This window comes from Eimeria maxima, genomic scaffold (assembly GCF_000499605.1).
Source record: "Eimeria maxima Weybridge genomic scaffold, Emw_scaff11, whole genome shotgun sequence".
NCBI lineage: Eukaryota > Apicomplexa > Conoidasida > Eucoccidiorida > Eimeriidae > Eimeria > Eimeria maxima.
In genome coordinates this window covers 82162-105549 of record NW_013564124.1, presented here as the reverse complement: position 1 = coordinate 105549, position 23388 = coordinate 82162, and the positions used below count along the sequence as shown (strand labels likewise).

The 23388-nt window shown below is 53.4% G+C and overlaps 5 protein-coding genes across 5 annotated transcripts; 3 read left to right on the top strand and 2 right to left on the bottom strand.

Moving 5' to 3' along the window:
* Positions 1-929: 929 nt before the first annotated feature.
* EMWEY_00002300 (hypothetical protein, conserved) lies at positions 930-1931 on the bottom strand (the record flags this gene model as incomplete). Its single annotated transcript, XM_013479379.1, has 1 exon — positions 930-1931. One exon carries the CDS (start codon positions 1929-1931, stop codon positions 930-932), a length of 1002 nt encoding a protein of 333 aa, XP_013334833.1.
* A 30-nt stretch (positions 1932-1961) lies between these two features.
* On the top strand, positions 1962-7000 carry EMWEY_00002290 (hypothetical protein, conserved; the record flags this gene model as incomplete). The annotated part of the gene is made up of 7 exons (XM_013479378.1): positions 1962-2044; positions 2779-2881; positions 3322-3830; positions 3944-6202; positions 6385-6469; positions 6652-6721; positions 6927-7000. 7 exons carry the CDS (start codon positions 1962-1964, stop codon positions 6998-7000), a joined length of 3183 nt encoding a protein of 1060 aa, XP_013334832.1.
* A 1993-nt stretch (positions 7001-8993) lies between these two features.
* Positions 8994-10968, top strand: EMWEY_00002280 (Pdz domain protein, related, related; the record flags this gene model as incomplete). Its single annotated transcript, XM_013479377.1, has 4 exons — positions 8994-9440; positions 9812-10143; positions 10319-10440; positions 10625-10968. 4 exons carry the CDS (start codon positions 8994-8996, stop codon positions 10966-10968), a joined length of 1245 nt encoding a protein of 414 aa, XP_013334831.1.
* A 4935-nt stretch (positions 10969-15903) lies between these two features.
* Positions 15904-17344, top strand: EMWEY_00002270 (hypothetical protein, conserved; the record flags this gene model as incomplete). The annotated part of the gene is made up of 2 exons (XM_013479376.1): positions 15904-16604; positions 16855-17344. The coding sequence occupies 2 exons, from the start codon at positions 15904-15906 to the stop codon at positions 17342-17344; spliced, it is 1191 nt and encodes a 396-aa protein (XP_013334830.1).
* A 3710-nt stretch (positions 17345-21054) lies between these two features.
* On the bottom strand, positions 21055-23214 carry EMWEY_00002260 (hypothetical protein, conserved; the record flags this gene model as incomplete). Its single annotated transcript, XM_013479375.1, has 1 exon — positions 21055-23214. The coding sequence occupies one exon, from the start codon at positions 23212-23214 to the stop codon at positions 21055-21057; it is 2160 nt and encodes a 719-aa protein (XP_013334829.1).
* Between the last annotated feature and the right edge of the window lie 174 nt (positions 23215-23388).

Genomic DNA, 23388 nt, shown 5'->3' with positions numbered 1-23388 from the left:
ATAGTATCCCAAGAATTCCATAAACCAACGACGGATAAAACTCACATATGCCGTCGTTCTCACCGATGTTTCCCCTGTAGCTGTCCACAAGTCTAATTCAACTATTCTAGACCTATGACCCCGAGCCCACCTCAATCTCCGGTAACACTCAATGGGCCGGCTACCCATAGGTACATCTTTGACTACAATATAAGCGAAAGACCTAAAAGAAATAACTAAATCTTAACCACTAAGCGAAAGACCTAAAAAAAATAACTAAATCTTAACCACTTAAAAAAAAAAAATGTCCGCTATTCACTGCACCCGGTGGAAACAGCGGGCGGTGGTGGCGAAAAAAAAAATGGCCGAGGGGAGAGCCGTTAGGGTGCGGCGACCGCCTCTGGACCCAGCACTTGAAAAAATAATTGACTGCGCACTGCACTGAGGAGAGTGCATGGGTTGTACATACAGGCACAGGCCCGTGCAGCTCCTGCTGGGCGTTCGTTGGTCCGCACATTCCGCCGAACGCATACATAAATGTTTTATCCCACACATTAATATCGGCGGGGGAGGGGGAGGGACAATGCCGCGCGGCGCAGCACAGAAAAAAAAAGACGTTGGGCTCCCCTCCTAAAAAAACAAGGGCACCGGTCTAACGGTGGACAGGCAAATAACCCGATAGGCGCCCCACTCCCCTTGTATTCCCGCGGCATAATGTGCAGTGAAGGCTAAATGCACACAAGCCAACCACTGCACCCTGCGCGTGTACAAAGACATTACCGTTACAAGGAAACATACGCAGGCGGTGAGTACGAGATGCTATCTCGTTAGGTAGTACAAAAGATGCAGCAAAAAAAGAAACAGAAATGAGGACCTGCTTGATAACAAGAAGTAAGCAGAAAACCAAACAAGAAGCATCCCGCCGTTCGTCCCTGCTGCTGCCGCCCAATTTAGGGGCGCAAGTCGATGATGAAGAAGGCACCGAATATAGCCACCATGCCGCCCAGCAACATTCCCGTGCAGACATCCCGGACGTGATGGAAATGTTCCAGCACGCGCGTGGCAGGCACATACAGGGCGAGGAGGAGCATTAAAGCCTGCAGAATGGGGACCAGGGCCTGAGAGAACCAGAACGTCTTCTCCATGAAGGCACCGAAAACCCCCTGTCTGGTCCGCAGCCGCCGCTTAGGTGCCGTTTGCTGCTCATGCCAACGGAAGCGGGCCTGGAGATACAGAACGCCGAAGAGCATGCCGCACATGGTGTACGTACTGTGGCCAGAGGGGAAGGAGCGGCGGGCGTCTTCAACGCGGTGAGCATCGTTCATACAGTGGAAATCTTCAACGTAAACATACTCGCCATTGCTACCCTTGCATTTCACCTGAGACCAGTCCGGCTTGCAGGCGTCGAAGAAGTGGGGGCGCAGAGAGCCCACAAAACACTTAAGAGAATCTGCAAACAACCACGCGGTTGCCATCGTGAAGCCAAACCCTCCGAGGTAGGTGTACAAATCTACAATCCACTGCGGCACCTCCCAGCAGAACATCCTCACATTGCTGCTTTGTTGTGCTTCCTTGTCCTCCGTTGCCCGCACCAGCGCTATGAGCAATTCCACCAAGATGATAATAATGGAAGGCACAACGAAGGAAAGAACCATCAGCTGCCCCAAGTTAATCGATCCCTTCTTCTTCGGCAACGCGATGTCGGTGTTATTACAAAAGGAACCCCGAACAGTCGCCGTACCGGTTAGGGAATTCGCTGCTATTAAACACACAGCCAACAGACTCAATATGTGCATCAGCACGCGAATAGGGTAGGAGGGGATGACACGGCCCAAAGAAAAACCCAAGGACCGCTTCAACGAACTCGGAACACCCGCAGCATCCACCTGCACCTCGCAAACCCCGGTTTTGGGTCCTGCGGTAGCAGCAACACCCGCGCTGGCGCTATCCATCTTGCGTCAAAAACTCTGGAAAAAAGTCAAATGAAACACAATCAGATGACCGACAGGCCGAGAGATACGGACGCAGTGACCCGAGCCACAGCGTCACTGAGTAGCAGCAACCTGTACGGGATGAGAAAGGCAGGCAAGTAGGGGCGAATGCTCTGCTTCGCTGCAAAAACCAAAAAGGCAGAAAGACTGCACGCCCCACACCTCGTCGGGCAAAAAATCGGACTACCGACTATTCAAAAGCACAAAAAGAACGCTTCCTTCGAATTCAGGAGAAAGCAACGAGGAAGGGGTAGGGGAACACCAGCGGGGTGTTCACTCAAATCGCAGAACCTGATTGGGTGACAGCCGGTGTGGGGTTGCTTGCAGACCTCAAGGTCAGCCCCAATATCAGTCGAGGAAGGGTTAAAATGCATGCAAGAGAATCAATCTGTAGTTTTCGCGATGCTTTTTGTTGTGATAGTTGATTACAACACCGGAAGAGCCTTAACCTACCCTCTAGCACCGGCACCCGGCGGGGGGAGCAACAGCACGAGCAGCAGCACCAGCCGCTGTAGCAGCTGCTGCAGCTGCAGCACCAGCAGCCCCAAGTGGCTGCAGCAGTTGCAATATGTAGAGCAAATATAATAAGTTCTCTAATTCAGTAGTTGGCAAATGCCATTATCACATACAGTTAACCAGGTTAATTAATCTTACCAGCAATTCCCCCTCCAGGCGCCGCGCCAAACCCTAAACCCGACACGCTATGCCCTAAACCTTCAACTGGTCGGAGCCCTCGCCAGCCAACCCCACACGGCCTCCTCTGCTTTGTGCGCACCAACTCTTCCTGCGCTTGTGCCGTTATCAGCAGCATAAGGAGAGCAAAGGGCAGCAGCAACAGCAGCAGTGGTGGCGGCAGCAGCAGTGGCAGGGCTGCCGCAGCGGTAGCAGCAGCAGCGGATGGCCTCGTGACTGTTCGGACTGGTTGTGCGTTTGTTCACCTTACAGGAGCAAACGGGTGTCAATTTCTGCTTTTGTATTACTTATCTGGGGCCTCCTGTAGCAGCCCATACCTACAAACAGCACAGGGGCCCCGCGGGGGCCCTCGGGGGCCCCTCCATCCAGTAGTTGCAAAAAGACACGCAGTGGATCCTTTTTGCATGCAACGGCCGTTCTAGTGGGCATGCGGCCGCGGCAGCCGCACCGCCAGCGACTTCCTCCACCCCATGCGCCCTGGGTATAGTGCTGTTCCCTCTGCTGCTACTGTTGTTGCTGCTACTGAAACTGCAGGTGCCTCTGCTGCTGCTACTGTGGCTGCCACTCTCTGGGGAACGCATATTGCAGTTTCACCTGTACCGTTGTACAAAGCGCCCCCTCGCTGTTGCTGTTGTTGTTTCTGCTTCTTCTGGTGCAGTCTTCCGGCCCCCGCGATGGCAGCGGTGTATCAGAGCCCCCTCCCGCCATGCCTCCAGACCGCTGGGGACCCAGGGGGCCCTTAGAAGGCCCTCCATACGATTACTATGGGGGCCCCCGCGGGGGACCGCTGGCGCCCCCCATGTACTCCTTACGCCGGTGTAGTGATAGCCCAGGACCACCGATGCTGCGTATCGCCTATTATGGAAGAGGGGAGGAGAGGGACGGGGGCCTTGGGGGCCTGTCCGACCCCAGGGGCCCTCCCCGTTTGCTGCAGCGGCGAGTGCCTCCAGACCAACTGCAGCAGCTGCATGCGCACGAGCAGCAGCAGCAGCAATACTACACAGAAATGCGGAGGCGGCCGCCGTCGTCTGCATGGAGAGCCCGACGCAGGAGCTTAAGCAGCAGAGGCAGCAGCAACAGCAGCAAAAGCTGCGGGGTAGATAGGCAGGGGCCCCCTGGCGCCCCCCGAGACAGACGAGGGTCTTTGGGGGATAGAGAGAGAAAAATGTGCGCTTGTTTGTCTGCACTCACAAATAGAAATTATTGTAGCATTTGCTGCTTCTGCCACCCCCAACCAACTGGTGCTGGTATTTATTCTGTTGCTGCTATTGCTGTTGCAGGAGCCGAAGCCGAAGCGTGAGCACTATTAGCGTCAACGAGGCGTCAGACTCGTCCTGCAACGAAGGGGGCAGCAGTTCGTATGAGCAGCAACAGCAGCAGCATCACCGGCCCCAGAGGTCGTGGCAGGAACGCCCCACTGGACCAGCAGCAGCAGCAGCCAGCAGCAGCAGCAGACCGTTGGAGGGGCACTTTCGGAGATCTTTCTCCAGGGCAAGCGGAGTTTCCGCTGTCTCCTCCCGCCGATCCCGTTCCCGATCACGATCACGATCTCGATCTCGATCCCGTCGACGCTGGCAACAGCGGGGAATGGTAATGCTCATGCATCCTTCAGGCTCCCACAACAGCAGCAGGTGGCATTCGGAGCAGCAGCAGCTGCTGCTTCAACGACAACGGCAACACGCGTGGCAAAAGCAGCAGCAGCAGTTTATGCTGATGCAGCGGCGCGCTACCAGGCGCAGCAGGAGCTGCAGCAGCTCTTGCCGCTCGGCCTCTTGCAGTAGCAGCAGCAGCGGCGGGAGGCGGCGGCGGCAGCAGCACCAGCAGCAGCGGAGACAGCGGGACATGTCTCCTGCTAGGTGGCGGCATATGCCCTCCAAACACCTCCCCAGGCAGCAGCAGCACCAGCAGCCTTCACCAGCAGTACCAACTGCAGCAACTGGCGCCCCCAGTGCCCGAGGCAGCCACCCAAGCAGCGGCGACGCCCTGCATGAAAGTGGAAGCAAAACGGTCCACGCCAATTGTGCAACAGACACCACCGGGGACAGCAGCAAGACCAGCAGCAGTATGGACAGCTGCAGTAGTAGCAGTAGTAGTAGTAGTAGCAGTAGTAGTAGTAGTAGTAGTAGTAGTAGTAGTAGTAGTAGTAGTAGTAATAGTAATAGTAGTAGCAGTAGTAGTAGCAGGCCAAGCGGCGCTGCTGAGACGCTGCCGAAGAGGTCCGAGGCCCACGGATCGCCACAACCAGAGGCTGCAGGTATCATCGCCAAGCCAAGCAGCATCAGCAATACCAGTAGCAGTAGCAGCAGCAGTTCAAGCAGTGAAGACAAACCTCACAGCAGACCAACAGGCAGAGCTGAAGCTGCTGGCAACAGCATCATCGCGCAGGAACCCAGTAGCAGCACCAACACCAGCAACAGCAGCCAGCATGCCGGCGACGTTATGGAAAGGAAACGGACGGCTGAGACGCTGCAACCCGCTATTGTTTCGAAAGATCTAGACGCGTGTAGCAGCAATGGCGGCAGCACCAGCAAACGGCCCCGCGCGAGCGGTGCCGCAGGCGAGGCCACTGGCAGCAGCATTGGCAGCGATGGCAGTGAAACAGCTCAGCAAACCTCAGAGCCAACAGCCGCAGCTCCCGCTGCTGTTACTGCTGCTCCAGAGGAATTCCAGGGCATGGGAGTGGCCTCAGGTGATGGCGTAACAAAGTTGGAGGTGACCAACAACCACAGCAACAACAGCAGCACATGCAGCAGCACAGCAAACAGGGAAGACAAAATGCGGTGGAGGCAGCAGCGTTTCAATGAATTCAAAGCGACCCTAAGCAGCAAAGCAGGCAGCCCTGTAACAGCAGATGCTGCAGTGGTGCCTTCTGCGACCGTTGCTCCTGAGGTCCGCAAACGGACCAGCCACGAAGCGCCTCCCTCTCAAGTACCCGCTGATACATCTGCTGCAGCTGCTGCTCATCCAGCCGGCGCGATGCAACATCAAACGCACAGCAGCAGCAATAGCAGCAACTTGTGTCAGGCTCCTCCCGCCACAAGCAGCAGCAGAGGCTCGAGTGTCGTGCAGGCTGAAATTTCCGCAGCAGCCGTTGCTGCTGCTGCGGCTGTCAGCTTGGAAGCCGCACACGGCCCAGGAGATGCAGTGAAAGCTGCAGTGGCAGCAGCAGCAGCCGCAGCGGCAGCGAAAGTAACAGCAGCGGCAGAAGCAGCAAAGGCAGCAGCGCCACCCAAGCAGTCGAGCAGCCGGTGGGACAAGTGCCCCGCGGGGAAATTGAACGGTGCCCTGCCTGCTGCTGCTGCTGCCAAGCAGGCAGCAGCAGCAGATTCCCGAGCAGGCAATAGCAGTAACAGCAACACTGTGAGAGCTGAACAGCAGCAACAGCAGCGGCAACAGCAGCAGCAGCAGCAAGCGGACTCAGATGAGGAGTACACTGTCGCTCTTTCTGGCTGCATACCGCGGCCTCTGCCCTCTAGACTTCCCCCTCCTCTCGGCTGTTCTTATGAAAACCACAAGCGGTTCCTGTCTCTTGTCAGAAGGTCTGCTGCTACTGCTGTTGCTACTGTTGCGGTCGCTCCTGTTGCTGCCGCAGAGGTTATTGCTTCCTGGCCCGAAAAGGGGAGGGGATTGAGCGCTAGCTGTTGCTGCTGCAGTGCCATCCCCTCCTGGTGCTGTTGTTTCCATCTGCTAATGCTGCGTGTGTTGTTGGCGTTTGTTGCAGTCGGCGTACCCTGGGACAGCAATGGCGCATTTCTGTGCTGGAGCTGCAGCAACGGCAGACGGAACATTTGCTGCAGCGCATTGATGTCCGTACCTGCTGCTGCTCGTGCTGCTGCTTTTGTTGCGTTTCTGCACTTGCTTGTGTTGCTAAAACCTCTGTCACCAGCTACTGGAGCGGACGCTTGCAGGCACAGCGTTTTCGCTACCGCCGTACCGCCTGCTGGAGTGTATGTTTTCTGTGCGCTGCTTCATGTCATGTTTTCTGCAGCATGCGGCTGGTGCATTGGCGGAACTGGAGGTCCTGCGACAGCTGCTCTCATCGAAGCAAGCTGCACCCGGTGCGGATCTGTTCGTGCTGCTGCCACAGCTGCCCCTTGTTTTGGTATTGTTACTTCTTGCTGCTTGCTATTGTTGCCTTGTTCGTTACTTGGTGGTGCTGCTGCTGTTGTTGCTGCTGTTGCTTTTGAGTTTTGCTGATGTGACTGTTGATAATTAGCATTTTCTCGTTAGTAGCTGTTGTTGCTCCTGTTTGCGCCGGTGCAGGAGGTGCACAAGCTGCGGACGATGGTTTGCGTGGTGGGGAGGCAGCAGGTGCAGCCGCAGCAGCGATTTCATAGCGTCTTCCTAGCTGCAGCGGCAGCGCGTCCGTGGAGCAGCAGCTTTCGCTGCTCAGGTACATCATTTTTATTTGTTGCTGCCGGCACTAGCCACGCGTTGTTGCGATGACTTATTTGCAGACCTATGCAGCAGCAGCAACAATCTTGCAACAGGAGCAGCAGCCGGGATTGTCTCATCAAAGGGTGCCATTGAGCAGCTCTGCAGCAACAGCAACCGCAGAAGCTTTATCTCTTGCTCTGAATCAGAGGCCGCCCCCTTATTGACTTAGCTAGTAGCCCAAGTAGAGCCAGGCGGGCGTTTGTGTTGCACGTGCAGCCTGGCGGCCGCTGCAGCAGCAAAAGCTCCAGACCCGTGAGGTGTTCCGCAGCAGCGTGCTGCTTGAGTGTCTTAGATTCGAGGCGCCTGCTGCGGCGACTCCGTTGTCCTGTTTTTGTTTGCTTTGGGCAATTATTTGCCCATTGTTTGCCTTCTTGACACGCATATCGTCGTTCTCAGGTGTACAAGCAGCTGCTCAGGTGTAGAGGCAGTAGCTCAGATGCAGCGTTGCGGAACTGTGTTCCAATACTCTCTAGCTTATGTATTGCTGTAAAAGCAGCAGCAGCAATACATACGCTAACTTCGGTAGCTGCTTTTGATGTCGTTGCACCTACAAGTGGGACATCATGTTTGAATGCGCTTCGGGAGCTGGGCGCACTTGGGTGATGGGGATGTTGTGCTGCTCTGGCGGGGTGACGCCGTCCTCTTAGGGTTTAGGGTTTAGTCTCCAGTGTTGCTTTGGAACACGCCTATGGGCATCGTGCTGGTGCAACAGAGCAGCTGACGCAGTGCAAACGGCGAATACACAACAGGCTGCCTGAACAGTACAAACAGCGTATACGGCGTTGGCCGTAGACAACCTTAACCATCGACCATCTTCTGGGCCTGTAAAAGGGGTATTGTTAGGGTGTTGCTGCATCGCTTTTGGCCTTGGTTTATCACCTGTGGATGAGCCGTAGTAAGAATTATTGAATATGCCTCGGCTGCCTTTCTAGAAGGTTGTATGTGTTGGATGGTAGTGAAATAACTATGCTATGGTTATGCGTAGCTGCGTAGCTAATAAACCAGATGATTGAAATCTTTTGCGTAATTAATACATCCTTCAAGATTATAGGCCCTCTGCAGGTGCTTCCACCTCCCAGCCCCGAGACAGCGGCCGCTTTGATGTCTCTGCTAGCAGCTGCTGAAGATCTCCGCCGTTTCCGCCCATATTATGTTCCCTTTTCTTTCAATGTTTAGTTTGTTTTACTAGCAAAGATGGAGGCTTTACTCCTCTCGTAGGCATGGCAAATGGCTTGGAAGTTGGGACTGGCGTACACTCAGGCCCCCCGAGGCCCCATGCGTCTTTCCGCGTTATGTTTGATTTTCAGCATTTTGCTAAATAGTGGAAAGAATGGAGTCATGAGCCTACAGCTGACTCCCCGTACGCAGAGGTGTCCTAACACACCAGCAGCGGTGTCAGGAAAAGGTGCCACTCCTCCCTTGTTCATAGCTTATTCTCTCCCCAAGCCTTTTCTTCTTTTCAGAAATTACCACACCCTTTCAGATGCTTTGATCCCTTCACAGCCTGCTGATGGTGCTGCCTCTTCTGCCGCTGGAGAAAAATGTCTTGGCACGCAAAGGACACCATCTGCAGGAGCACCTTGCTTGCCCCAGTCTGGCGCCGCCTGCTCGTCAACAGCAGCAGAAAAAACGACAGAAACACAAGCAAAAGCAAATATACCAGCACTAACAGCAACACCAGCAGCACCAGCCACTGCGGACGACGAATTGGTAGCTGTTATACAAATCGTACATGCGCCGCATCATGCTGTCGTTGCTGCCTTAACCCAAGAGTCGCTGCAATGTTTGCTGTGGGGCAGCGACAGCGACGTCCAGGTTGCATACGAACTGTATACCACTGAGCAGCTGCAGCATCAGCATCAACACGAGCAACAACAGAAACAACAGCACGACATGCAGTTCCGACAGCAGCATCAGCAGCCGGAGGTGCTACAGGCACTGGATGAAGGAGCAGTGGATGTTCGGGTCTTCTTTGAAAACCGTTCTGGAGCGTCCGTGCCCTTCAAGAGTAGCAACAACAACAGCAGGAGAAGAGAAGAACGCGGGCGAGTGTTGGTGTGGTCTCTGCTTGGAGTTTCTGCTGCAGCAGACCTGGTTACTCCTGCTGCTGCACGTCTGCCTGACGGTGCTGCAGCAATCCGTTCAGCAGCAGCAGCTCTGGAGCAGCAGCATCAGCAGCAACCGTTGCAACAGCAGCTGCTGCTGCTGCAACGGTGTCGCGCTGCGTTGCCGATGCGGCAGGGGGCCCTGTGGTCTTTCCTCCTTTGCGCTGAAGTCGCTGCGAAGCTGCGAAACAAAGTTGGAGAAGATGTCCTTCCACTTGCAGTACAGGGGGTTCAGGTGTATATACGCCTCAAATACTTACAACCTGCTTGCCTCCTCGGCTGCCCGTGTCGTCGTATCTATGTGTGTGTCTCTGTGTGCGTTTCTCTCTGAGTTTCTCTCTCTCTGAGTTTTCCCACCGTGAGACGGTCGTACTATCTGTTCTGTCTCTGCTTCTGTCTTTGTATTTTTGGTACCTACGTCTTTGTCGTGTTTTTCTCTGTACGTATCTTTGCCGGGCTCGTCATTTTTTGTCTCTTCGTCTAGATATTTGTCTGTCTCTTCTTTCCCGTTGCTAAGGCGCTTCCTCTTAAATCCGCTGCTGCTGCTGCATGCTGCTCATCCACCGCCGTGTTGCTGCTGCATTGTTGGTCTTGCTCTTCCTGCAGGCCGCGCCGCAGCTCCCGCTCTCCTGGTGTACGCTGGGACATTCGCTGCGCCTCAGAGGCCGCCTTTGGGAGAGCAGAAGCTGCTACAGAATAGCAGCACATCTGGCTGCCTCATCTTCACAAACTATGAAGTCCACTGCTGCTGCTCCGTCTCCCCCTTCTGCTGCTAAAACCCCGTGGGCTCTCCTGGGTACTGGGCCTAGAGCTGCACTTGCTTCTGCCGCTGCTGCTGCTGCTGCAGTACCTGCAAAGCTGCTTGCAGCGCTAGACGAAACCCTCCTGAGGGCTCGGACGGATCCCAAGGAGCTGAGGAAAGCTCTACCTACGTTGATGTGAGCAAACATCTCCTTGCTTCTGCTGTTGCTGCTGCTGCGTCTCCTGCTGCTGCTACAGCTTCTCTCGCTGCCCTTGCTCTATCGCTTCGGGGTGGTCCCTTGTGGTACTGGACGCGAATCAGCTTCCCTTTGCTACTGCACCTTCTGCTTTTACTGCTGGGTGGTGCTTCAGGAAAGCTGAAGTGGAGGCCCCGTGGGGTTTCGCAGTTGACGCGAATCCGCCGGAGGTTGGGGGCATCTTCGTTGCCTATGTGGTGGAGAACAGCAAAGCAGAGAAAGCAGGACTGATGCCAGGTGAGGCCGCTGCACCACCCAGGGGGAAAAGCAGGAAGCACCGCATACAGCCGCAAGCGCCCACAGAGCAGTAGCAACAGCAGCAGCAACAGCAAGTGACACACACAGCAACAGCGAGAGCACCAACTCCTGGTGTCTTGCAGCTGTGCGTTTCTGTCTCGGTCACTGTGAATGCGTGTATTAGGAGACCAAATTGTGGTGGCAAACAACTCCATACTCCTGGGGAAACCTTTTGAGAGCTGCCTGGCCTCGTTGCGTGCTCGACAACGACCCACAGCGATACAGCTGCAGCAGGTGTTGCTGCCTTTGCAGCTGGAAGTGTACAGGGGGTCGTTCCCAGTGCTCTACGGGGCCCCTGCATTGGCTAGCCTTCAACGGCTGGGGGCCTTGAAGGAGCTGCTGAGTGGTGATAACAGCACGGAGCAGCAGTACAGACAACAGCAGAACAGCCCACTTGTCTACACAGCTGCGGGGAGCCTCAACGCGGTTCTTCTCGGTGGGGACACGAGAACTAGCGAGTTCTTTTAAGACACCACGACGACCCAAAGCATTGCATCCCGTTGCTGTGGTGCTGCAGAGACTCTGATAGCCCCACCAATGCAGGCACGGGGATCTCATTTTCGAGAACATAGTGATTAAGTACAACAGATGAGTAAGTATACGAAATATTTGCCAGTGGACCACTGGAACGTCGAATTCGTTATAACTGCAAGACGAAGTACATTGGCTCAGTGGATTGCGCTGTCTGTCTGCTGTCAATCGGTCTGTATTTACAGGGTATGCAGCACTGAAGGTTCCACAACCACCCTTAGGTTTTTGCTCTAGCGAGCCCGTCGAAGAGGGCCTTCTGCTATAAAACCATCCAATCGCTCCCCCCGTTACCAGGGGATCGGTAGACCAATGCACCATTGCTTTGATAAATGATGCCTGTCACGAGGGAAGGGGCGCTGCAGGCCCGTGTGCCCGTCTGCGCAAGCGGTCTCTCGACATAGCGCTGCTAGTGAAAAGCCCTTTGGGTGGGTAGGTGGGTGTATTTGGCGTATTATATATTTCGCGTGTTCTTTGTAGATGCATGCATGTGGTCAGGCTGTGCTCTCATTGCAAGTGTGTTTTGCTTTCGTTTGCGGGCATTTGGGGCGAGTTTCATTAACGTTTCTCTGATCTGCCATGAGCTTTGCCCCTCCCCTTCCCTCTGGGGTGCATCTGCAGCGTGTATTTGTCTGCCGGCGAGCAGCAGCGGTCGCCCGTTCCGCGTAGTAGAAGCAACACTTACGATGCAGCAACCAATGCTCCTTACGCTTGAGCCACACATACTCTTTTTCTCCTTAAGGATGTGAGCAGCGTACAGCACCACCGTTCAATGCAGTGCGCCACTCTCCGTGTTGTGCAATATACACCCTTGTACCACCCACTGGAGATTACTTGAATACATACCTATGGGTTTCTGGTGCTGCTCCATTCTGGAGAAGGCGATGAGGCGGTGATGCATAGAGCTTATGACTTACAGGAAGACAAAATAAACCCGCCCATCCCATCGCTAAGCAAATTCTACATGGTGAGGACAACAAGGGGAAAGAGTGGAAAGAAACTGGTGGGCCTGCGCTATGCGATTTCAGTTGGCGAGTTTGCCGCTCATTTTTAGCCGCTGTTGAACAATAGTCGGAAGGTCGCGGATTCGATTCTGCCCTGCCCTCTTGCTGAAAAGTTGTGCGACATCTTCAATTTGTCACTCTTTTGGACAATTTTCATTGATTTTGCTGCTGACGTTACGTTACTGCTTGTCAACTCACCGGACGGTCACAGGCGCTGAAGCAGCGACGGTGTCATCGTCTGGAAATCTCCGCACGTGTGCTTGATCGTGTTCGGCGTTCGTTGTTCAGGGAGTTCGGTGTGGAAAATTGCGGCGGAGCTTTTGTTGAGTCTCTACGGGACCTGATGACAATATTTGAAAAACGGAGGCGAGGGAGCAACAGTTGCAACGTCTGGTCTAGCCTGCGCAAGGAGGAAATGCCCGTTGTGCCTTGCTTCCTGTCCCTTCAACTTACGTTGAAGCCCCCGTCACCTGTGATCCCCCGGGCGACTGGATGGTGCAGATGCACCTATATAAGAGGCGAACGCGCATGCTGAATCCCCGGAAACACCGTGTCAAAAGTCACCAGGGAAGCGCATGCACAAAATGCATGCACCAAAGTGCATGCAAGAGAAAAATGCTCATGTATTTGCGTCGGTGTAAGAGACGAAATGGCCTGCATGCACACAGAAGTACTCGGGAAAGCGTGCAGAAGGCTCCAAAACCCCAAATTGCCCATACAAGGCATGTGAAGTTACGGACGCACCGCTCTATACCAAGCACGGCGACGCGTGTAGAAGATCCATTTGTGAAGGAATTGTTTGTAACGATTGGGGTTCCACCGCTGCTACAAAGAAGGTCGATTGCAAGTCGCTGTTGCTGCTCCTTCGGCATATTGGGTCAGAAGCTGTTGACGGTATATCAGTTATGGTCTTCGATGTTAAGCAGTCACATAGAAAACAGACAATTATAGCAGTCTCAGAGGTTCTTGTTCTGCTTACTCTTCGTGTGGCATGTGATAGATTTGTGCCTCCATCTGAATTACCTGCAAACAAATGGACAGGGGGACTAACTTTTGGCTGTAGTGGCGACTTTCGAGGTCTACCTTTTCCGTAGAAAACTCAGTAGCGCATGTACTGCTTCCTGCGCCAGAACTCAGCAAGTGTCGAAGCTGCTTAACGCTTTTAAGAAACGGGATGATATGTTTGTCTTGCAAGGGCCTGCATTAAGGCCGTATCTGATAGTAGTATCTTGGTACAGAGGTTAAAGGTGCCGAGTACCGTTGTACTTGGGAACGTCGATGATGCGCGCACTTGACGTTGCGTCAAGTGCGCGCCAAGACTGACGATTGTGTACTTACAGAAAACCCGATAAAGATGGATATATGCTGATGCAAACATGACTTTAGCATCACAGGAATTTTCGCATATGTAATGACACAGTGTGCAACACACCGACCCCATCGAGGGGCTCGCCTGGTGAAGAGTAGCGCACCATATAGGAAATGTTTTTCAGCTATAACTTCTCAGAAAACACCGACTGCAGCCAGACCGTATTGAGTTTAGCTCCCACATTACAGTGGGAGTCGAAGAGGACTACGGAGCTATCTAAATGGAAGGAAATCATGATAATTCAGCATCTAGCCAGACTGACTCGGGCGGCGTAAAACGGCAACTAACGGAGAAGTAGCAGTGCAAAGCCTCCTTAACGCCAGGTTAAGCTTAGCCCAGCCAGGCAGCTGAGGGTGGCGTTGAAAAGCAGTCCAAGGAGAAATAGCAATGCAGGCTTCTTCGAGCGTTGTTCAAGTTGGCCGACGGTGGGCTCCCGGTACTAAACGTCGGTATCAGCGCAATCCTCACTACGGGTGAAACTTAATCAGTCTACAGCACGGATAATTTTGCTCTACTAGGGCCTATTGTGTAACGCTTGTCACGGATCATATTTGACGACTATTGTGAACTGCGCAAGAGCCAAGGCACTTAAAATGACTCTTCCTTAAGTGCACCTGACCTCTCCCCCGGCGCTTAGCCCACTGAGCTAAGGGAGCCCGGTCTCCCGCACCACCTGGCGCTTAGCCCACAGAGCTAAGGGAGCTCGAAGAGGAAGTGGCCTACCATGCGTTGCAGTGCAGCTTGATGTACCTCAAGGTGCAGGGCAGCCCCACATACAAATACAAACAAGCCCTCCTGGACGTTCGCAAAAAACACTGTAGACAGTTGTTGAGAACTTTTGGCTGAGTAAAGGTTGCCTGCTAGTGTTGCGTAAGTGTTCGTCTGCCCACTTCAAACAGAATTGCTAGCATCGCAGATACAATGCTACAGCGGGCGCCTGTGCCCAGCACCACATGGGAAATGTGTGTTGCTGAGCGAACATGTTTTCGTTAATACTCTCGCTCGCCTTGTGTATAAATAGGAAGGCAAAATTATTATTATGCTTATCGATTTTCTCTCATCTTCTTTCTATTTGAAAACGAAAGTTGGCGTGGCCCTCCTGTCTTTGCGAAGTCCGGCGTTAGCAGAGGGCTCGGCGCGCACACACTGACACAGAAGAGGGATTGTACGCATCAAATAGCTAAACAGCAAAATGTCTTTGAATTTACTCTACAAATCGATTAATACGATGCTATTAGGGGGCTTATCAATGCACTGTGTAGATAGACCTTACAAGGTGTACGTTTGTTTCCGCCCTTGGCGACTTTCGCCTCCATAGGGGGGTGCAGGATTCCTCAAGCGGAGAGGTAATTCGCTGCAAATATAGGGCTTAGCAAAGATCTTCCTGTTTTCTAAGGGTGTGAACCTGGGATTTACAAATTAGGGCTAAGGGTTTCTCTACGATAAGGGGCGGTCGCGCCCCACCTACCAGCAAGGGGTGCCTGCTATGCAACCGGTGCTCTTTTGTCGCGCCTGCCGTTCATCACGAGCGACACAGCTCGAATTTCTGTGGAATGTTTCGGCGTGTGCTGCACTTAGCTTTTTATTTTGTGCCTGTTTCCATAGAGTGCTGCTGACTAAGACGCAGCGGCGTTCGCGAAGGCAGACCAAGCGGGTTCGTTCGGCAGTGCAACCAGAGAGCTGGTAGAGGGGGCGGGTGGCTGAGGCAGTAATTCCTTGAATGCTTTCATCTTTGCGGTCGCGCAAGCTGTTTCCACCTGCTTTTGAAGTGTTATCGTGGGTTGCAGCTGTGTAGCACGCTGGCACTATTGACTCTCCTCTCCTGCAGCTCCCCTGCATCGCCTGTGGCCTGTCTTGACAGGCTTACGGCTTCCCTGCTGCCTTCGGACCCGTACTGTCGGGTCCCACCTGCAGTCTCTTGTGTCTTAATCTTTCCACGTCCCCTGCTTTTTCATTGGCCCTCGAGGTGTCTCCTGCAGGCCGGGAGAGATTGCTGCACTGTCGCCCCCACTTGTCCCCCCCTGACTCTCCGCACATCTTCTGCCTCCACTCTTGACTCATTCATTCCATATCCACACTAGACTCCGTCTCCTGTCTAGCACAGCAGTTTGCCCGTATCTGGCAGCTGTTGCCGTCGCTACGGGCCTTCGTCGCGGGATATACGTGTTGTTTTTTTCTCAAGAGAGGGGAGTGAGAGTCCTTTGTGTGCCGTCATAAGGCTCTTATCTCATGCCGTTGTGTTCCCCGGAAACTCCACTGTGAGCTAAGCTATGGGGCTTTCAGATCGGCAGTGATTTGCCCCGTTCCATTCTTGACAGGCAGCCCCTTCTCATTTTCTTGAACAGCAGGTTCATTAATATCATCAACATCCTCCTGCTTGTTTGTGGGAAACTTTTAGACCAAGACCTCTATTGCTGTTGAAAGTCCACCTGCTGGTGGCGTTAGCGGCACTGCTGCTGTGGGGTTCCTCTATAAGTTCTTGAGCCATTGCCTCTGTCGACAATGCATGCTGATGCGGAGGGCCCTTTGGACCGACACTCGGTGCCGGCCACATCGACAGCCTTTCCGTCTCTTCCCTTCTTGACAGACGCATATATCCAGGGGCCACAGTCTTCTGCAGCAGCGCAGCAGCACTTTTTGCTGCTGCAGCCGAGCAGCACCCCAGAGCCCGTCTGCGGTCCTGGGGTGGAGCGGCTTAGCGCCGCAGGTGTTGAAGGCTGGGTGCCAGACACGACAGCACCGTCTGCGATGCATCTTCTGGGAGCTTCTCGCGACGGAGAGGCGGGGGATTTTATCTCTGGAGTTCAAGACCCGACATCGTTTGCAGCTTCATACTTCGGCTCGTACCTCTGCTCGCCCTCTACAGATAACGCGCAAACCCCTACAGCAGCAAACGCTCATTCTTCTCTATCACCCATTCAACTTGTAACGAGTCCAGAAACAGGAGGCGGCAGCAGCACCGTTGGCGGAGCTCCTCTTGGAGGGCATCCACTTTGCTCTGGAATGCCTTTCCCCTTCTCGCAGCCAAGCCCTGTGACCGGTGGCCTTGCACAAGAAGGCCCCCCAAGTGATGCCAACCAAACATATACTGTGCCGCAGCAAGAAGCTACGCATGACACACAGGGATTCGCGTCTGACTATGACAGACTCACGAGGGAACTTGGCAAGGACTGTGCCACCTTGAGGGATTTGGTAACTGATAAGTAAGTTGCGCAACACAGTGTCCGATGCCTTGTGTTCCCTGAGCTGCAGCGACATCTAAGGCCGCCTGTCTACCCTACCTTGAAGCAACACCTGCCCTTTAAAACTGTTATGAGGAAAGTGTTATGAGTACATTTTATGGGGTCGTAATGCCGTACAGGCCTTTCAGTTGGCGTCAACCAACATCTGCTGCTGGTAGTACGACTTCGCTGCAAAACGTGGTTTGCACTTGTTCTTCTGTTCTGCCTTCAGTCTATCTTCCTCTGATGAGCTGAATTCAACGCTGGATAAAGCAATTCGGTCCGCTGACCAAGTGGCTAGCGTGCAGCGAAAGCTGCTGCTTTCTGTAAATCAACAGAGGCACCTGATTGCCGACAGCAAGATCATTCACTCCAAGCTGCTAATGCTTCACCGCATTTTTCAGAAAGTTGACCCCCAATACAGCCAGTGGCTCGAAGAGCACGACATCCTTAAAGACCATATTCAACGGGTGGAGCAGCAGCACCGGGATTTTGTGGGATCAGAGGATCTGGGAGTGGACAAGGCAGACGTTCCCCTCGCCGCAAGCAGCAGAACCGTGAGCTGCCGTCGCAACAACAGCAGTAGCAACAGCAGCAACAACAGCAAACGGCGCAAAAGCACTCGACAGTACAAACGGCAGCAGCTTGCTCAGCCTCCAGGGTCGTCCGTGGGAATTCCTTTAACCGCCGTCAAGACCGAGCGGACTCCAAGTTGCAGTTAAAAAAACTGCACTTGTTTTTTGTTCCGAATTTTTCGAGCAACCGACGAGGGGGACAATGTGGCCCCTCTCGTTTCGAATACGCCTCGCCAAGTAGCATTAAAGCTGCACTTTCGTGCAAGAGGGAAAACAAGAGCACACCGGGAAAGGCATCAGGGTGCTGGCATGAAGCAGTTGTTTGCGGTATTGTTTGTTGTTGTCTCCACATACTGATGGTGGTTGTCAGGCCGTTGCACCTTGCAGGTTACTTCTTCCACCGTCGAAGCGGAGCAGGAGTTGATTCTTGCGGGAAATTCATAGGCATTCAAGTAATAAGCAGTCTTTCTGCTGGGCTGTTTTGACTCCACACATGTTCGACCTCCTACTTGAGGGTCGGTCAGAGTGTACGCCAACGGGCGTTCACACTGCACGTGCGAAACAATGTGGATATTTTGTGTTTGTGTTACGATATATATCTCTGTTGATATATGCCAAAGTCACAGCCACACGAGCACTGAGTCCTCGAACAATTCCGCACACGTGCAGCGAGAGCTCCCCGTCCGCTTTTGTTTTGTACTTCGTTTCTCTTCACTTCACTTTCACGAAAGAAAGATATTTAGAGGGAATTTGCTTGGTGAAGCAGGCAAGGGGTCTGCTCTGGTCACGGCGCACTTGTTGCGACCAAAGCGCAGTGACGAAAACAGGGCGCACGACGCTTTGCTTGATGGCTCTGCCGAGGGATGCAGTATACTGTGCAAAGCCGTGTATAGCAGCGTTCACTCCACACAGTCGTGCCGCTCTGCCACGCCGAGCAGATGTTGGGTGGCGGTAGGCTCTGAGGAGTGGCAGGAACCTATGTTGTTTTAATCAGCCCACCCACATGCACTGCTCTGCGGAGCATCGCTTTTGCTACAGTTTCCTAATATTCATCATGCTCATTTGCCGTTGTGCTTTAGCTAACCCAGCACACCGCCCACCGCATTATTTCAGGTGCAGGACCGTAGGGGATTCTGTATCCAAAGGCACAGTACAGAGAGAACAATCTCCACGATGAGTACTCACGACAAGGAGATTACTCAACTAGAGGGCTTATGGCCCGGGCTTTCATGCACGATTGCTTGGCGGGGATCATGGAGTCAGTAGGATGTAAGGGGATTCGTCGCCCTCCTGAAAGACCTGTATTGTATAGCGCCCCCAGCAAAGAAGCTTGTGAAGCGTTTTACTTACTGACGTCTCATGTGTGTTTTGGACACTTGTTGATATGGGCAAGCCGCTTCTCAACATCCGTTTAACAGGCTTTGAGGAATGCAGTGCGTCCTCAACATTGGCATAGACGCATTGCAACGGAATGTTTCTACTTGCCCGTGCGTCAGGATTAGGTCAAAATACTGGTTAGACTCAATATTCTCCGTGTAGGGAAAGCAAAGACAGCAAACTGCTAACATCCAACGGGTAACAAAACCTATCAAAACCTATTGCGAGCACACCCACTGTAATGCTGATTTGTGCAGGGGGAAGTGCTAGTCGGAAGCGAGCTCGCGCTAAACAATAAAATTTTCAAAGATGAAGTACACATTAATGGTTGCTCTAAGTAGACCTGCTGTCCGAACGGGAGTGCGGCGCGAATGAATCAGAATCGAGCATGATCCATCCACCAGCATACGTGAAGGGCTCCCCATGCGATTGACCCCTTTGCTTGGTCTTTCTTCGTTTTCACGTTAGACTTCAGCTTCCTGAATTTTCATATTGCCTTATAAGGTTACAGTAATCTATTCCTTGTGGTCCCGCTGTGTAATACTGTGCTCTTACAACATCAGAGCGTCACGGAGGCAATATTTGATGCAACTAAATCAAGTAATAACAAAGCAAAAATCAAGCATCCTCAGTTTAGCCTGTAGCGCATCCGCTAAGTAAGCGGAAGGCTGCCGGTTCGATGTCGGTCCATTGTTTCATGTTGTATTCGGTTCTTGAGGGGTTCACTTCACAAGTGAGCAGGTCACCCGAGGGACAAGGTATTTTCGCTTGCGCCACTCTCCACGGCGAACACAATTTTTGTGTCTCCGAACACCACCTATGTTGCTTCCTGTGTAACTGTGGCAACTCCGAGATTGTCGCCACGAGAGGAATGCCAGGCCTCGAGGGACGTCGTTTTCCCCAATTATGTTTTGCCACCAAAGTCGCGCGCTCAAAGACGTACCTTAATGCCAACTGTGCCTAATTAAGCACAGTGGAGGCTCCAGGAGGAGAGCGCACTGGAGTTTAATGGCCAGATTTGCAGCCACAACCACGTTGAACCCTTAAGAAACAGTCAGCTGAAACAGTGGGATGCGGCATCCCACACTTACGGCCAACATTTCAGTACCGTTTTTATGTCAAACGCCCACAAATAATTTCTTTAACACCACTAATAATCAGCTTTGAGCAGGGAACGTGAGCAGCGCCACCGCAGTGAGGACAAACCGCTGCAAGTTTGGTCTTGCATGCTAGAGTTCAGGTATCTTAAGTTTATTTTGCTGGGTAGAAAAATGCATAGATATAGTTTTGGGCACTCCATTTTGGTGTCCAGTGCATTTCAGTGCAACGGCATTGTATATCCAGCTCTCTGCACGAGTTTGCTCCCAATCGAGTAAAGATTCATGGACATGTTGCTCCCAGTTACGCAGAACTGTGAATCCTTTGAAATTATATACAGTAACATCGTCTTTTATCCCTCATTACTGAATCTGATAGCATCACGTCAACAGAAACTGTTGATGTTGCCCCGTCTCCTGTATGATGGTGTGCACCACTACTCGGTAGGGTCTTTGTATGGGCGTTTTTGACATATCACAGGGAAAAAAAATCCAAAGGAACGTACGAAGGTACAAAAATTTAGCAATTTCTCCTTAGGGCCTCTTTTGAATGTGATGACTTCAAGGAAACGGACGTGATTGTGTAGGATTTACAACTGGCGTACAGTTAGCACCTAATCGGGAGTACCTTTCGAATATCTAATGGTCAGTGGAAGTATACCAACAAGAAGTGATGTCCGATCGAGATAGCATCCCATTCACCTGTTATCCGGTCTACATAAAAGAGTTCCGTCGCCGGGACTTGAACCCGGGTCGCGCGGGTGAGAGCCGCGTATCCTAACCACCTAGACTACGACGGATGGTAGAGCTCCCTGTCCAGAAGCACCAGCTCTCAGAACTGTTCCCCTGAAACCAGTTTGCCCGGCATTGAAACGTGTGGCATATACCAGAGAATAAAAGAATTATTGGGTTGAAGTGTCCTACGTCGTGGACACTAGATCTGCCAGGGCCCCTTTGCTTATTCTTGGCAAGCCATCACAGCCCTTTGCTGGGCTCCACTGGCGGAGCCAGGCAGGAAGGCACCGCGCAGCGTATTGCATACGACAGTCCAAATGCAAGACTAACTGTGCTGGGGGATGAGAAAGCAATGATTGCCCAGGAGTGTACCACCTTAGAACTTCCTGTCGGCGCTCACTGAACAAATACTTGACTCAGACTGTGAGAGCTCCTGGCTTTCGGAATGTTACGTTCTCAGCAAAAACACGGGATGACCACCATGCGCAACAAACACCAAAGACATGCCAGATGTTGCTGATGCCTTGAATTCGCAGGCGGAAAAGAGAATTAAAGGTAGCCATTTCCACAGCACAACAAAAACAACGCAAGCGCCTAAAAAAAAATAAAGTCATCGAGAGAGAGGGATGGAAAGCACGGATTCAGTAATTAGCAATGAGTTAGAGGGGTCAAGGGCAAGCGGGCGGCCTTTTCTCCAGTGCAGTGGCTGCTTCCGTCTTCCTCCCTGCCGAATTCATTTCCCTTCACTTGCTGTCTCCTAGCGGCTGCTTGGGCCCTCCTCTGCTGTATCTGCGCCCACCTTTGGCGGTGCCTTTCTTGAGCCTCCTGGGTTCTTCTCTTTTGCTTGCGATGGAGTTGCTGCTGTGGTCTTGACGCCTCGCATTTCTTCAAGCTGTACAAATTGCATAACACCGCCTCTGAAGAAAGGGGCCTCGCCGCGATCAGCGCATCCAGTAGGCTCGAGTCCGGGGTCCCCACGCCTTGCGAAGCCGTCCTGGGCGAAGAAGGGACAGTTTCAGCAGAAAATGATCCCCCACAATCCCCTGTGTCAGCCGGATTACTGCACCCTCCACTTTCGCGCCGGTAGGTAGCTTCGCCTGCTATTGGAAGCCGAGATATTCTTGCCTGTTGCTGCTCCTGATGCTGCTCTTCCCTCACACCGTCTCCAGTTCCATCTCCAGCAGCGTTTTGCAGAGCAGCAGGAGGAACGGATGGTCTGTCAAGGCCGTAGTCGGATATCTCTCCTTCTTCAGCGTCGGAGCTACCGCCGATCTTGCACGCCTCCGTCGACCTTGATACACACGAGATGACCCCAGGAAGGCCCCCTGTACTGGCCCCTGCGCTCTCGGAGGCCAACGGTGCCCCTGCAGCGGGGGGAGTGCCTCCTTTGCTTGAACCGTTAAATACCGCCGACTGCGTTTCTTGTTGCTGGCGCTTCTGCAGCCTAGAGTTGAGGGTTGCTCTTTCGCCAATCCCCTTATCCCCGTCAGCAGGGGCAATAAGACCATCCGAGCCTTTGTGAGGCCCTGCTGGGCCATCAGCATGCCGCTGCTGAGTTGGCGTTAGAAGCGGGGGAAGAGACAGCGCATTGAGGATTTCAACTGTCTCCTCGCGCTCCCTCTCGCTGAGAGAACTTAACGCCGCCAATGCCTCCGAAGAGAGGCCTGGTACTGCGACAGAAACGGTATTCATCTGCCGAGAGTCAACTGCTGCTGTCGCTGTTGTTGCTGGTGGTCCTGTTGCAGCCCAACACGCCACGGGAGGAGGCGGAGGTGGAGGCGGTACTGCAGCAAACGGGGGAGGAGGTGGAGGAGGAGGGGGTGCTGCTGCTGCTTGGGAAGGCGGCGGCGTGGAATGAGGCGTTGCTCCAGTTGGCCGTTGCATGCGTCCAGCAGCAGGTGCAGCGGCAGTCGCTGGCGGCTCAACAGCAGCAGCACCAGCTGCCGCAGCAGCAGGCACAGTCCCGTCGTCCCGTGGACTATCTCGTCGTCGTCTGCTCTGCTGTGGTTCTGCTGTTGCTGGTGTTAAAACAGCCAGTGCAACACCAGCTGTGGGTTGATCTGCAGTTTCCTGAGTCTGCTTAGAAGGGGCCCTTCGCCTTTTTTCGACGCGTGCATTGCCCAGGTGGTCCACATGAGGCTGCTGCTTAGGCTCCTGTTGCTTCTGGTCATGCTCGTGCAGCTGCAGATGCTGCTGCTCGTGCTGCTGTATGGGACTTCCATCTGGTCTACGGAGTTGCGCGCCAGGACACACTACGGTTGGAGAGACCCAGGACCCACACGCTGTTGCTGGTGGTGCAGCCGTTGTTGCTGTTTCTGTAGTTGCTGCTAGCTTTGCGAGGAAGCTCGCATCCACCCCCGATGCTGGCGCTGTTGCTGCTGAACGGGGCTGCAAGGGTCCCTCTGATGATCCTCCTTGAAGCAATTCTTGCGGGCCCTCCTGGCTACAAACGAGCGATGACAAGAGGTCGGCAAAGGCTTGAAGGTCCCGCACAGCAGTAGCAGCGATATGGTGGTGCTGCTCGTGCAGAGTTTGCTGCAGCTCTGACTCAACTGCAGTAAAAACCTCTTGAGCACGATGCAGCAGCGGCTTTAGCAGCCACAGGTTTCGTGCGGAAGGACAGCAGCTGTGGGTACCTCTCTTCCTCCCATGATCCTTGATTCTGGGCTTGTTGTTGCTGCTGATGTTCAGAGTGCTGCTGCTGCTGTTGCTGCTTGCCGCCTCACCAACATTCTCTGGAGGAATCTTCTGAGAGTTTCTGGGGGGGGCCCGGGCCCCCGAAGGCCTCGAGAGCACCTCCGTTATCATGAAGTAGTCAATTGTGCGCTTTCTGCCCTCCGGCAATCTTCCTTAATTCCGTATTTCTCTTCCACCAGCTTGCAGGAGCATCAGGTACAGCGGCGGCCGCTACGGCTGCCTGCCGTTCCCCCTTGGTCCCCAATGGATTCACCGGTATTTCCGCAAGGGACCTAGCTTTATAAA